Below are 14,974 nucleotides of genomic sequence, written 5' to 3'. Positions count from 1 at the left end.
GGAACCAAAAATCTAAAATTTGGACTCATCAGACCAAATTACAGATTTCCACCGGTCTATTGTTCATGTTTCTTGGCCCAAGGAAGTCTCTTTTTCTTATTGGTATCCTTTCTTTAGTCGTTTCTTTTCAGAAATTTGACCATGAAGGCCTGATTCATGCAGTCTCCTCTGAACAGTTGATGTTGAGATGTGTGTTACTTGAACTACATGAAGCATTTATTTGGGCTGCAATTTCTGAGGCTGGTAACTCCAATGAACTTATCCTCTGCAGCAGAGGTAACTCTGGGTCTTCCTGTGGCAGTCCTCATGAGAGCCAGTTTCATCATAGTGCTTGATGGTTTCTGTGACTGCACTTGAAGAAACTTTCAAAGTTCTTGAGATTTTCCAGATTGACTGACCTTCATGTCTTAAAGTAATGATGGACTGTTGTTTCTCTTTGCTTATTTGAGCGGTTCTTGCCATAATATGGACTTGGTCTTTTACCAAATATGGCTATCTTCTGTATACCACCCCTACCTTGATTGGCTGAAACGCATTAAGGAGACATTTCACAAATTAACTTTTACCAAGACACACCTGTTAATTGAAATGCATTACAGGTTACTCATGAAGCTGGTTGAGAGAATGCCAAGAGTGTGCAAAGCTGTCATCAAGGCAAAGGGTGGCTACTTTGAAGAATCTCAAATATGTCATATATTTTCATTTGTTTAACACTTTTTTGGTTACATACATTCCATGTGTTATTTCATTATTCTACAATGTAGAAAATAGTACAAATAAAGAAAAACCCTTGAATGAGTAGCTATGTCCAAACTTTTGACTGGTACTGTATATAAAAAACATTTATTCTTACTCAGTGTCCATAGTCAACATCCAAATTTAAAAAACAATTTTTTTTGTTAACGTTTTTTTTTTTTTACATCACACATGCAGCATAGCCCGTTCCACAAGAAGCATAGTCATGTCACCACCAGGCCAATACAGACAGAACAGAGCACAGAACATCCTGCACGTCTCACAATGATCAAACAGATGAGCCATAATAACACACCGTTGGATATCAATACAACTCCCTAGATTGACTGAGCCTCACAGATAGCTGCCCAAACCTGCCCTCAGTGTGTCCATACGTGTGGCTAGGGTATGGAACCCATTGTTATTCTGGGGAGAGGGGTGGTTGGAAACACTTGTCTTGGAACACTTGTCTACACAGCATCTTCAGTCCCCTTGATTTCGACTGACTCCCTCTTCTCTTCTTTACTTTTTTTTGTTCTCTTTGCAGGCCACCACGTATCTCTGAGCTACGTTGAGGGGCGGGGAGTAGCCGTCTGCGTACGACGTGTCCTCAAACAGCACTGAGTAGTCGTCCTGGGGCTGAGAGGGCAGAGAGAGCATGGTGGTTAGTGGAGAGAACAGGGTTCACTGATTTGGGGTCAGTTTAGCATTTTCCCCACTAATGGTTAAGGTTAGGATTGATGGAGGGGAAGCTGCCAAGCGAGGGGCCAGCCTGGATGCAGGGTTTGGTGTACAGTAACATTATCTCCAACTGAACCAGCTTCGTGTAGTTTCGTCATCAAATAAAATGTATTCAAATGACATCAATCAGTCCCCTCCTCTCCCTTTCCTCGTCTCACCCGGTGTGGGTGTGTGTGGATGAGGGCTCTGTAGAAGCAGGTAGTCTGGGGGTAGAGGGCCAGCACCAGCTGGTCTTTACTGAACAGGGCCTCCGGGTCCGTCTCTGGGTTGGCCTTCCACTGGGGCAGGGGGATGATACGCCGCCTGCTCAGGGTGTGTCTCCTGGAGGAGGAGGATGGGAGATTGGGGGTGAGAAGTAGAGTAGATAATTGTCATTACATCCGAGGTAAGAATTTCAGGGCATAAAATATAATGTACTACAAGACAAAATAGTAGGAAGAGAAATAAAGAAAATGAAGACAATGACTTACTCTTTTCCTTCCTCATCAATGTCATCCACTTCGTACCTGAAGGACAGAGCAGAAGAATACAACTCAAAACAGTCTGTGTTGTAGCTGATTGGCTAAAAGTGTTAAAGGCTATAGTTGATTGGTAACAGTGGGATATGGCTGTACTTGATTGGCTAGCAGTGGCTGGAGCTGATTTGCTGATAGTTACTTGTTGGTGGAGTGGCTGTAGCTGACCACCTCGGCCAGGATCCACTGTTCGTCTCCATCCACGGCCTTGACCCGCGCTGCCACCTTGTCCCCCTGCTTGGCCACGTAGTCACTGCTGGCTGGCATCGCCCCACACAGGGGAGGAGGACTGGAGAGGAGGGGGATACAGGGAAGGGTGGAGGGTTTTAGGAGTGGGGGGAGTAATATAGTAATGGAGGACAGAAAAAAGGGACAGGTGGAAGAAAAGTGGGGGAGGTACTGAACTTGAGGGAGGTACTGAACTTGAACTGTGCACAATAAGAACACAGATTTTCATTTACCGTTGTAAAAAATGTTGCTATGTTGTGCAGTACTGAACAGGGCTCAGGAGAGAGACTGAATCATCAGACCCTACCTGTCTCCTGGCTTGCCGATCCACAGCGGGAGCGTCATGGCTGACTGTTGGAGCAGTGTCATCAGCACCCCCCTCCGCATGGTCTTCCTGGGGGGGTCATTGTCGCTGTTCACCCCTGCCATCTTAGCCGCTGGGGGAGAGGAGAGAGAGAGAGAAGATAGTGAGGCATGGGCTGCATCTCAATAGTATACAGTGGCTTCTTCTCAGTTCGTCTCCTCTCCTTCTTAAATAGGATGTAGGCTATTATGAGAATTCAGTCACAGCCATACTCTCCTTACCTATTCGCCTCTCCTCCAATAAGGATTTGATCTCTGCAATTTTGTCGAGGGCATGACGAAGAATACTGTGGGAGAGAGAGTGGTGTCCGAGTTATTACTTTGGAATGGAGGTGTACTTACTTACTCCACATGGTGGCGATGATTTCTGAACGCAAGACAAAAACACATCTAATCACTGAACTACCACAGTTGCATAGGTGAAAGGAAACATTACATTAAATGGCTTACACCAAACCTATCATGTCAGATCAGCAGACACTCCAAGGGGCATAGTGCAAGCGGCATAGGGATGTCAGTGTAGGCTACCCTGATGAAGACAGCTTGTCTGTCGAAACGTTGGTTATTAAATTATTGCATCTGAGCTCCGAGAGTGGGCGGCTCGCCTTTTCTTTTTCAAGTGTAGGCTACCGACCTGCACTCTGCCTCAGCGTCTGCTCTGGCTGTGGTGTAGAGTCCCCTCAGCTTAGTCCGGTAATAAGGGGAGGCTGGGGGAGACGGGGACAAGAATAACACCTTATTATACTGTGTGTGTGTGTGTGTGTGTGTGTGTGTGTGTGTGTGTGTGTGTGTGTGTGTGTGTGTGTGTGTGTGTGTTTGTCTATCCTTGTGTGGATCTAAAATCCCCAAAAGTCCCCACAAGGATAGTATAATAAAGAACATTCTCCCTCGTGGGGACATTTCCCCACGTCCCCATGAGGACAAAGGCTATTTTAATCTTAGGGTTTAGGGTTAGGATAAGAGGTTAGTGGTAAGGTTTAGGGTTACAAGTAAGGGTTAGATTTAGGGGTTAGGGAAAATAAGATTTTGAATGGAAATTAATTTTAGGTCCCCACGAGGTTAGAAGAACATAATGTGTGTGTGTGGGGTAAAGAGTTAGCCAGACGACACATGAATAGAAACAGTGTGTAATTGTAATATGAAGAGTTCTAAAATAGTGTTGCAGTGTTGATGGACAAAAGGGGAAAGTGGGAAGGCGAGGTAGAGGCTCACTCTTGTTCTCAGTCTGCATCCTCTCGTGTGTTTTCTGGATGTTGAGCAGGTTGTGTTCACTGCGCGACCGCTCCTCCTGAAAAAGAGAAGGAAAGGGATTAGTATTACAAAGTGGTTGTTGCATAGGTGCAACCTGACGCAGTATATCAGCAAGAATAACATGTCACGTGCACACAAAACCTCAATGTATTACACTGACTTATGTTTTGGCAATTTATTTAAATAAATTAAATATTTTTGAGGGTAGATCAGCTTTAATATTGAAGATAGATTGTAGCTTCCATCAATGTAATTGTCTGCATCACTTCCAATCGCCCATATATTTTTTGGCAAATAAATATATATACACACACACACACACACACACACACACACACAGTTGAAGTCGGAAATGTACATACACCTTAGCCAAATACATTTAAACTCGGTTTTTCACAATTCCTGACATTTAATCCTAGTAAAAATTCCGTCTTAGGTCAGTTAGGATCACCACTTTATTTTAAGAATATGAAATGTCAGAATAACAGTAGAGAGAATTATTTATTTCAGCTTTTATTTTTCATCACATTCCCAGTGGGTCAGAAGTTTACATACACTCAATTAGTATTTGGTAGCATTGCCTTTAAATTGTTTAACTTGGGTCAAACGGTTTGGTTAGCCTTCCACAAGCTTCCCACAATACGTTGGGTGAATTTTGGCCATTCCTCCTGACAGAGCTGTTGTAACTGAGTCAGGTTTGTAGGCCTCCTTGCTCGCACACACCTTTTCAGTTCTGCCCACAAATTTTCTATAGGATTGAGGTCAGGGCTTTGTGATGGCCACTCCAATACCTTGACTTTGTTGTCCTTAAGCCATTTGCCACAACTTTGGAAGTATGCTTTGGGTCAATGTCCATTTGCGACCAAGCTTTAACTTCCTGACTGATGTCTTGAGATGTTGCTTCAATATATCCACATAATTTTCCTGCCTCATGATGCCATCTATTTTGTGAAGTGCACCAGTCCCTCCTCCAGCAAAGCACCCCCACAACATGATGCTGCCACCCCCGTGCTTCGCGGTTGGGATGGTTTCTTCAGCTTGCAAGCCTCCCCCTTTTTCCTCCAAACATAACGATGGTCATTATGGCCAAACAGTTCTATTTTTGTTTCATCAGACCAGAGGACATTTCTCCAAAAAAGTACGATCTTTGTCCCCATGTGCAGTTGCAAACCGTAGTCTGCCTTTTTTATGGCGGTTTTGGAGCAGTCGCTTCTTCCTTGCTGAGCGGCCATTCAAGTTGTGTCGATATAGGACTTGTTTTACTGTGGATATAGATACTTTTGTACCGGTTTCCTCCAGCATCTTCACAAGGTCCTTTGCTGTTGTTCTGGGATTGATTTGCACTTTTCGCACCAAAGTACATTCATCTCTAAGAGACAGAACGTGTCTCCTTCCTGGGCTGCGTGGTCCCATGGTGTTTATACTTGCGTACTAGTGTTTGTACAGATGAAGGTGGTACCTTCAGGCGTTTGGAAATTGCTTCCAAGGATGAACCAGACTTGTGGGGGTCCACAATTTTTTTTTCTGAGGTCTTGGCTGATTTCTTTTGCTTGTCCCATAATGTCAAGCAAGGAGGCACTGAGTTTGAAGGTAGGTCTTGAAATACATCCACAGGTACACCTCCAATTGACTCAAATTATGTCAATTAGCCTATGACATAATTTTCTGGAATTTTCCAAGCTGTTTAAAGGCACAGTCAACTTAGTGTATGTAAACTTCTGACCCACTGGAATTGTGATACAGTGAATTATAAGTGAAATAATCTATCTGTAAACAATTGTTGGAAAAATTACTTGTGTCACGCACAAAGTAGATGTCCTAACAGACTTGCCAAACTATAGTTTGTTAACCAGAAATTTGTGGAGTGGTTGAAAAACAAGTTTTAATGACTCCAACCTAACTGTATGTAAACTTCCGACTTCAACTGTACACACACATATATACATATATATGTATGTATATATATGGAAATATTTTTTTAATATATATATATATATATATATATATACACACACACATACATACACACATCTTTAAAAAATATATATTTCCTTTATTACCCTCCAACCCTACCACCCCTCCCCCAATTGGAGCAAACGAGTGAACAACAACACATGGGTGGGTTAATCCTAGATTAATTTAAACCATGTTGGTGCAACGTTGGTGCCTTAGGCCTGTCTTTCCAGCTTATACATACTATATAGATTTCATGGACACAGTCTATTTTATACATTTTATTTTGTTTTTAACTTGTCATTCCTCTACCCTCAACCTCTCCCATAGATTTCTGATGTCCATCCCGTTTTGATTTCTATTTGCCATATCTTTCAAACTGTGCTCTTTCAAAAAAGTTCTTAACCTATATACGTTTTACGGGCACAGTATGTTTTATATTAGTTATCTTGTTATTAGTCCCAAAACAAGCTACATATGGACAGTACCAAAACAAATTATCTAATGATTCTGCCTCGTCGCAGCAATATCTGCAGAGCTGGGAAGGTTGTATCCCCCATATAAATAACATTCTGTTCGTTGCAAGAATTCTGTAAAATAATTTAAATGGAAAAATTCAAAGTTTAGAATCCGGCGTTGTTTTGCGTATCAGTTCATAAACCATACGCCATGGAATCGGTACGTCAAAAATCTCTTTTGCAATCTATATGGCACAGCTGTACATTTCTTGGTCCTTAAATGAAACGGATATACTTTTTTATTTATCACAATTTTCTTTAACCAATGATGGTCTTTAATGCAGGTCCGACAGACAAGTTCCTTACTTTTCCCCCCTTCCACTTTCCTCTTCCATTTTTGCTGTGTTTTAGTTAGCTGCATGTATGACATAACTCCACCAGTCGTATTTATGATATAATTTATGAAGATTATACTTTTTATTTTAAAAAAATCTAAAAAGTATGTTTTTTTAATCAATTAGTATATTTGAGTTTAACAACAATACTTGTAGTATTATTTGTTCTGTCTTTTCTGGTGGATTAAATTGAAATTGCAACCAACTTTCTATGGCTTGTTTTAAAAATAGCAATATTTGGGAGATGATTTCCTTTTCAAATAACTGAAAGTGCGAGGTTGTAATCTGAATAATGGCAAAACGGCCTTTCTTGAATATAGTGTGAGACATTCTTACTTTTGCTAGAGAACCCGTTCGGATTTAAGTATAACTTTTGTATGACTGCAGCCTTTATTGAGAGGTCTAATGCTTTAATATTTAATCATTTCTGCCCTCCAAATTCATATTCATTATATAAATAGGCCCGTTTAATTTTGTCCGGCTTGCCGTTCCAAATAAAATTGAATATTTTTTTCCTCATATAATTTAAAAACTGTTCGCTAGGTGTAGGCAAGACCATAAGCAAATAGATAAACTGGGATATGACTAAAGAGTTTTCAGGGCAGGGTATTACATTACTCCCAAATGTGACTTCAATCCCTATGATGGCATGATGTAAAAATATGAGCCATAGGAGTCACATTTAAATATTACTTGCTAGGTAGCTATTTATTTATCATATAACCGTCCTCCACTGTGGTCCCTGAGTCACTGGTCAGTGCTCCCGATGACAACATCACTTGGGCGTAGCAATCATTGGTTGAGACTTACCTGCGTCTGCTTGATGAGTTGATGGAGCTCTGTTAAAAGCTCTGCGATTATGGTGTCTGCCGGCATGATTTTGCCTGTGGTAACGAGATGTCCAAAATGCATTCATCAAATTAGTTTCACTTGAGTTTAAGCAGCAACATGATAGACATGCCTTGCAGACATGATAGCTAGCCAGCAGATTCCAACCCTACCGTTACGCTTGTTTACAATGAGTTGCACTGGGGTCGGAACATCATCATGGTTAGATTAAGACTCTGGGGATGAGAAATTGTGTTGTACTCCGAATTACCCCATTATCCCAACTGTTACACCGGGAAGAATGAACGACTGCTTTTCTTTCCGGAAATCTGCCCTTTTCGTCCTCATGCTATCCAGCAGTAGCCATTATGGAATGACATGTTGCGTTAGACAACAAAGGAGCTGATTGGCTGACACTGCCATTCCAAAATGGTGGCGGTGGCTACTGCTAGCTAGCATGAGGACAAAAAGGGCAGTTTTCCCAGAAAGCTAGCAGATTTCAATCTTCTCGATGTATCAGTTTGGTCCAATGCTGCAGTTTTTCTCTAAATATCAAATTACTTCTGGGTAACAATTAAGTACCTTATTGTGACTGTTTTCAATTAAAATGGTCAAGAAACAAAAATAGCTTCTTAGCAAATAGCAATTTCTCAGGCAAGAACTGTTAGGACTGTCTGGGAGTGGTCTATGTGGGGCGGGGAAAAAGGAAACTATCTGTTATTGGCAGAGAGGTTTGGAACTCACTCGCTTTCTGAGGGGATTCAATTAATCTGGCCTGAGCGCCCGGATAGGCGTGTTTTGCAACGGGGGAAGTTTATTTGATTTGTTTTGGAACCGGGCTTTTGTTAGGACTGTCTGAGAGTGGTCTATGTGGGGAGGGGAAAATGAAAAACTAGCTGTTATTGGCAGGGAGGTTTGGAACGCACTCGTTTACTGGTGGGATTCGATTTATCTGGCCTGGGCGCCTGGATAGGTGTGTTATTCAACGGCTGAATGTTGATTGCATTTGTTTTTGAACCGAGCTGCCTGAGCCATGTGCCCCGTTCAAAGCCCACGGCGAAGTTGGCTCAAAACAAAAGTGACGTATTTTAAGCACGTGGAGTAATGAGTAGGATTCTGTATTTTCACATTCAAAAGTGATTGCTTTTGATAAAAACACATTATCTGCCTTTCCAATAAAAACTAGTTTGAAAATTCAAACATAGATTTCATGGAAAAGAGTATGTTACTGGATGATGTACCATGCTGCCTTGTTGACAACATGACCGGCATAGATCACTACTCAATTTTAGAAGGGTTCTCCTCCCTCACCGCTTTCCCCATTCATGTCACGGGCCATAGAAACGTGCCCTGCAGCTCAGCATAATCTAATACCGCCCATTGGTCTATTAACTAATTTACCACCTGGTGATGTCACCAGGCAGGCAAAAACTCCATCCCACCAAAACAGGCTGAAATTTCAAGAGGTCTTTTGAAAAAGCTCTTACACTAAAGGCATTATCATAATTTTCACAATATTATTCCAACTACATCGTGTGGGAATATATTGTAACGATCGTTACAATAAGGGTCGTTACAATATATATACACAACTCAGGAAATCACTTTTTTGACTGCAATGGGCATTTAATCTAACCGTGATTGCGTTCTGACCCCAGTGCAGCTCAACGTAAACAAGCGTAACGGTAGGGTTGGCTAACATAGCTAGCTAGCTAACAGTAAGGTTACATTACTAGGTAGTTGTATTGTTCGCAACGTACGTCACATTTACTTTGTACTTGCAAGTTGTCTGCAAAAGTTAGCTAACGTGGTCAGAACAAACATATTGCAGGAAGCTAGCCAGCTAAATTGTAAAAATCTAGCAAGTTAGCTTCGCTGGCTAAATAGCTAGCTAGCTTCTATGATGACTTAAACGTGATATTTCATTTTTATCAACCACCAAACGCAGTTTATTTTGTGGAGTAAAGTTACATTTTGATAAATTGTTATACAACATGTTTAGAACTATACATTCCCTACCTTTACCTTTGGTAGTTAGGTAGCTTGTTAACTTTCATTCGTTTCAAGGCCTACTACGGACTGGCAGCGAGGACAAACCGTACTACCCCAAACGTTTGTCTTACGCGTCTTTCAATATGGCATCTCGGCCATAGACTGTATACAAATAAGGCCTCTCTCTACCATATGGGTGTTCCAATGTAAATAAATATATATATAATCACACGTAAATATAATTGTTTGAATTCGTTTAGCAAATGTTTACAACCCATGTAATATACTTCACCACTTACATTCCATCTTCCAAACATCTCCCCTCAATGTTTACATATTGAAACATACAGACAGTTCTTTTGAGGCGTTCTCTAGTAAACACATTAAATCGGACTGTAATGTTCTGTTCTTTTTCTGAAGCTTGTGTAAAATGTTCCGTCAGCAGAATTCTGCGAGGGAGTGGAGGGAGGTTTGGCCTCTGGAAACAAACACCAGCTATAAACACTATGGTGAAGAAAACAGCTACATAAAGAGCAAAACAATCACTAAGAACAAAACTCAATAGACAACTAATATGAATGTAAAGCTAGGTAGACAGTGCCCTAATGTAAAGCAATATATTGTATCTATTTGATATTACTAGTTGGGTGTGTGTGGAAGGGGGGCAAAGGGTGGTGAGCTGGAGATACTGAAAAGTTAATATTCAACGCTGTCATGGAGAAAATGAGGTCGTAAAATGGACCATAGACAGACACAGATAAGTGTTGGCTTATCTGCCATGTGTCTAAACTGTCTGGGACACTCTGTGCTGTTTATAATTGTGTGTGTGTGTGTGTGTGTGTGTGTGTGTGTGTGTGTGTGTGTGTGTGTGTGTGTGTGTGTGTGTGTGTGTGTGTGTGTGTGTGTGTGTGTGTGTGTGTGTGTGTGAGTATTTGTGTGTTCAGTGTGTTTGTTGAGAGTAGGCTTAGTCACAGCTCATATGGGTAAGCTCATATTTCAGCAAATATTTATTGAACAGAGCGCCCACATGACTGAGAAATGCCAAGAAAGTGTGGAAGGAGGAGTCACAGAAAGAGTAAGGGGAGAGGGAGAGGGAGAAAACAGTGAAATAAAAAACAGGAATGTTGTTAGACAACTGAGAGATAGCCGTTGAAAGGAAAGAAGCACAAATGTAAGAAATATGAATAGTGGGAGTGAAAGAGAGATAAGAGAGACTGGGAGAAAGAGAGAGTGAAGCCTAAACATGTCACCCCGCCCCTCTCAGCTCTGACTCCAGTTTATGGCCAGTACAGGACTGTTTATGACTGTTTATGGAGGCAGCGAGGGAAGTAAAACATGCCAAGAACTCTCTCCCTGCTTCAGTACGCCTGCGTCAAACCTTCCTTGCTCAAAAACAATTAGGTCATATCCAAAAGGACTGGTTTGTGGAATATTCAAGCCAGGCTTTAGGAGAAGAGGCTACTTTGAGACGTTTTACTCATAGCTCCTGGTTCAATGCCTGTAATTTATTTGACAGCGTCAGAACATGAGTATATTTATGTGAGGGAAGGGCCTTTCCTCATCGTTTTCACAGATACAGACAGTCATGTGTTTATTTGTCATGACTACAGTCTGAATCATTCTATCTAGGACATATATATATGTATATATATTCCTTTATGTAGGCCTACAGTACAACATACATTTAATTTCCTCTCTATTAACATGCACACGTGAGAACACACATACACAATGGGATTTCATGGGTGCTATAGAACTGCGATCAAAATTGGTTCAATGCCTACTGAACAATCAAAATCTGTCTAACAACTTAGCATTGTCACCAAAAGTTGGTTCACCCTGCTCACATTCACACACCTCACCTTAAAGCACCCTTTGGATTGGCCTTGACAGACAAATGGAGGTCATACAAAGAAAAGGGGGGGGCTGTTAGAAAACGTGAGAAGTGTAAGCTTTGAACCACAGGTGTTGATAAGACTGAAAGAAAAACATTGTTAATCTAATCTTTGTCTCTGAGGAGGGAGGAGTTGATAGGGCAGAGAAACCACATCGGTGAAGGAAACTAGGTGCATTTAGAATTAAGAAATTAGTTAATTGCCCATGTAAAATAAATTACTATTGGAAGATGACCAATAGAAAGAAAGGATAAAGCATAATTGTGCAATGGAATAGATTACACAAATACAAACAGGCTACTAATAAAGAGAGAGAAAGACGACATGTACCACGAGATGTAGAGCAAATTAAATCAATAAAGGGCACCTGATTAAAATAAACAAACATGGTTGACCTTAAACTACAGTGACATATGTTATTGAAAGTTGGCGTCAAACATTTACCAAAACCTCATGCAACGTTCACTGACTCAGGCAAGGGCCAATGACTCATAACAAAACTGGGAGGAGGACTCAACAAAACTGGGAGACATGGAGAAAGGGAGGAGCGACCATGCTTTATAAAGCACATGGGCAAGCGCATAAACCACTCATTTCGAGAGTTGAAAGAAAAAGAAACACCCGTGGAAAATAACTGCTTTCTAAAGTTGTTTTTGTTGCTGTCCAGCGAAAAGTTAGTTTACAGTTACTTTTTATCTGTTCAATAGAAGAGTCGCTATGTCAAGCTTCGTAGACGTGAAGAATGTTGAGCCAACCCACTTTGAAGAACAACACTACGACGAATATGAATACTATAACCTTTCAGAAAAATACACATGTAAGTATAAATAATTATTATGCTTGTTTGTGCAATGAATTATCAAGTTATGACCACCAAATAATGGTCACCGCAAAGAATTGAATAATAAATGTCTAACTCCTCAACGTGTCGTAAGTGGCCCATGTTGACTGCTATGACGTTGCATTGGGGGCAAGTGGGTATGTTTTATTGTTTTCAAAGTCTCACAATCTGAACTGTGAACTCTCACTGTTTCCAGGTGGCGCTAGCCGCAAGGGGAGGTCAAAGAAGGAAGCCAGCGACAATACCAACCGCCCCAACCCCGGAGGCCACGAACGCAAGCTCGTAGAGAAACTTCAGAACACTGAAAAGAAGGCCAAGGTGTGAGTAAATGGAGGTAAGCCCCCCCCCCCACACAATCTTTGTATACACTTCACAATTTTAAACATGAACTCCCACATCTGGGGCTCAGGTGTGGGACTAAATATAAAGTTTGAGAGTGAATATTCAACATTTGATCTACAGTGAATTCTTTTTTTGTAGGCTTATTGTCCTACTAAATACTATTTTAAGGCATTTTAAGGCATTGTTTTGATCCTATCTCAGTACTCTGTTCCTACCACCCTCATGTAGCAAACGGTCAAGTAGGCAGAACGTAACCAAAGTGCATTTGTCTTTCCGTTCAGGACAAATCGGACGGCTAACCCTGGCAACCGACCATGGCCGCCTTGGCGACAAAACAAGATGGGCAGACGGTGAACTCCAATGTAGAGGGGGGTGAATATGAGGACGAGTTACATGCTGCCAATGAGTCTGACTGTAGCTTCAGTGAAGGGAGATTTCAGCCCTCTCCTTCATAGAGCTGATGGTACGGTCGATGGGAGTGGCCCCCATATTGGTTGTTCACCTCAGTCATGGGTAGATCTCCACTGAAGATGATGTAGACCACTTGTGCAAGTGTTTTCTGAACGACCTTCCCACGCAAGTTGGGAGTAATGGGGGTGGTGGCAGGATGCATCTCTTTTCAGTATCAATGTGGTTTTGTTTTTAAGTCTTAATTGACGATGCTTGTCACTTAATGTTTTTATAAACCAAAAAGTGTATTGAAAATAAATGCTTTCATAAAATATATTAAGTCTTGGTTTAAAGTGGTACTCCAGTCTCCTTTTCACATCCATTTAACCCAATTTACTTAACAAAAGGCACATCTCAATAGGTGGTCCAGGTAACACCAGTGACTCAGGGACCACAATGGAGGACGGTTATATGATAAATAAATAGCTACCTAGCTAGTAATATTCAAATGTGACTCCTATGGCTGACATCACAACTTCCCATCCAACCAACTCTTTGAATGCCCTATTCCTTTAAGTTTGCAGTTGTATAAACACTATTTTGCTTAACCTATTTTTATATTTTGGTGTGTGTACTTTACTGTCTATATACTTGGGATTTTACTTTTCCAACATCCCTGGAGGATGTCTTATGAATTTGTCTTCGTGGAAGGTGTCATGGGCTGCAATCTTCAAACAAGCCAATAGGTGGCAGTAATAGATTTGTGTCAAATTACAGTCCTCTTGGGAATGCTCTAGTTTAGAAAATTTCTGCCAAAGAATTAAGGGATTACTGTCAAGAAATTGACAATTTGAAGAGCCCTTGACATAACAGAAAATGCAAAAGAATAGCAATTTGTATGACTGCTCATTCAACTGTTTAAACTAAATGGATAATGAGAATAACTTAAGTCTGGTGCTTTGCATCTCTTCATCTGAAAATGTAGGCTACCCTTGAACTGAAATTAGTTGATGTTGGACAGGGTTTTTATATTAGGTTAGATTCATTTGTCCTTCAAGGCGGCATAGCCTACATGGCAGTTTGTCTTGTTTTGAAAGTAATTCCCTATTTCTAAATTGAAAAATGTTTTTGCTGTCAAATGCACTCACAAGTGTGACAAATAAAATTTGATTTTTGATTTGATACAGTGCTGTTGAGGCTACTGTAGACCTTCATAGCAAAACAGTGTGTTTTATTCAATTATTTAGTGATGTGAATATATTTAGTATAGTTTTATCTAACTTTTTTAATGTTTAACTATTTTTATTTTTATTAAATACACTGAGGAGGATGGTCCTCTCCTTCCTCCTCCGAGAAGCCTCCACTGCTTGATACTTAAAACATAAATCGATACTGTCATTGTGGTTCAAAAAATATGCATAATACTTGTTGGATGTGCATTTGGTGTCCATCTGTTGTTGATTTACAGCAGGGTCTCGTTAGATTTAACAGAAAAAGCATCAAGGTCATTTGGTATTTTTTTCATATGTTTTTGTGCCTTGGATTGGACATGAGTCTACTGGGGGTGAATATCAGATAAACTATTGTGCAACTCCCAACGCTTTTCCTATGAATTATTCTGGATATAATGACAAATTACATAGCTTAGTGGGTTTCTTCACAATATGATCTGGTAATGAAAGAACATGTCAAATACATTTTGTTTTCCATGTTACACCTGCAATTTTAAACAATACAAGGGGCTTGAAGTAGCCTAATTGAACTTGAATTTGGAGCTCAGAAATGCAAGCACTGGAATAGGCCTACCTTTAAAATCAGACATTTTCTCAATTCGGTACTTAAAGTCATTGTAATTATTGTTGCCAATTTAGAAGTTCTCCTTATAGTTATCCGTGATTTCATTTTTGATCAGTTTCTGTGAGTGATATGGCCACTTTCGTTTGTTTCCCGCCGCTTCAATTGAAGGATGTTGTGCTCCTCTGTTGCGGTAAAACCACATGGGGTTATTATGTGGATGACACTATCTAACGCTGGCTTCAACTTGTCT

At 40.7% G+C, this 14,974-nt stretch overlaps 2 protein-coding genes across 4 annotated transcripts; one reads left to right on the top strand and one right to left on the bottom strand.

The window, feature by feature from the left end:
• Positions 1 to 814: 814 nt before the first annotated feature.
• LOC139581771 (SAGA-associated factor 29-like) lies at positions 815 to 10,105 on the bottom strand. 3 transcript variants are annotated; one of them, XM_071411928.1, is made up of 10 exons: positions 9,759 to 10,105; positions 7,450 to 7,523; positions 3,795 to 3,870; positions 3,217 to 3,289; positions 2,805 to 2,869; positions 2,527 to 2,656; positions 2,134 to 2,280; positions 1,947 to 1,982; positions 1,635 to 1,797; positions 815 to 1,374 (listed from the first exon to the last, which is right to left on the bottom strand). In XM_071411928.1, the coding sequence occupies exons 1-10, from the start codon at positions 9,763 to 9,765 to the stop codon at positions 1,258 to 1,260; spliced, it is 888 nt and encodes a 295-aa protein (XP_071268029.1). In that variant the 5' UTR covers positions 9,766 to 10,105; the 3' UTR covers positions 815 to 1,257. The 3 variants fall into 3 exon arrangements, with proteins under 3 accessions (XP_071268029.1, XP_071268037.1, XP_071268046.1); XM_071411936.1 differs by lacking the exon at positions 9,759 to 10,105 and adding an exon at positions 9,493 to 9,642; XM_071411945.1 differs by lacking the exon at positions 9,759 to 10,105 and adding an exon at positions 9,487 to 9,602.
• Positions 10,106 to 11,640: 1,535 nt separating this feature from the next.
• On the top strand, positions 11,641 to 13,263 carry nupr1b (nuclear protein 1b). The gene is made up of 3 exons (XM_071411723.1): positions 11,641 to 12,171; positions 12,392 to 12,529; positions 12,819 to 13,263. Exons 1-2 carry the CDS (start codon positions 12,072 to 12,074, stop codon positions 12,517 to 12,519), a joined length of 228 nt encoding a protein of 75 aa, XP_071267824.1. The 5' UTR covers positions 11,641 to 12,071; the 3' UTR covers positions 12,520 to 12,529; positions 12,819 to 13,263.
• Positions 13,264 to 14,974: the final 1,711 nt, after the last annotated feature.

Source organism: Salvelinus alpinus, chromosome 1 (genome assembly GCF_045679555.1).
Source record: "Salvelinus alpinus chromosome 1, SLU_Salpinus.1, whole genome shotgun sequence".
Lineage (NCBI taxonomy): Eukaryota > Metazoa > Chordata > Actinopteri > Salmoniformes > Salmonidae > Salvelinus > Salvelinus alpinus.
Note: the sequence above shows the minus strand (reverse complement) of the source record. Positions and strands in the feature narration are given on the sequence as shown.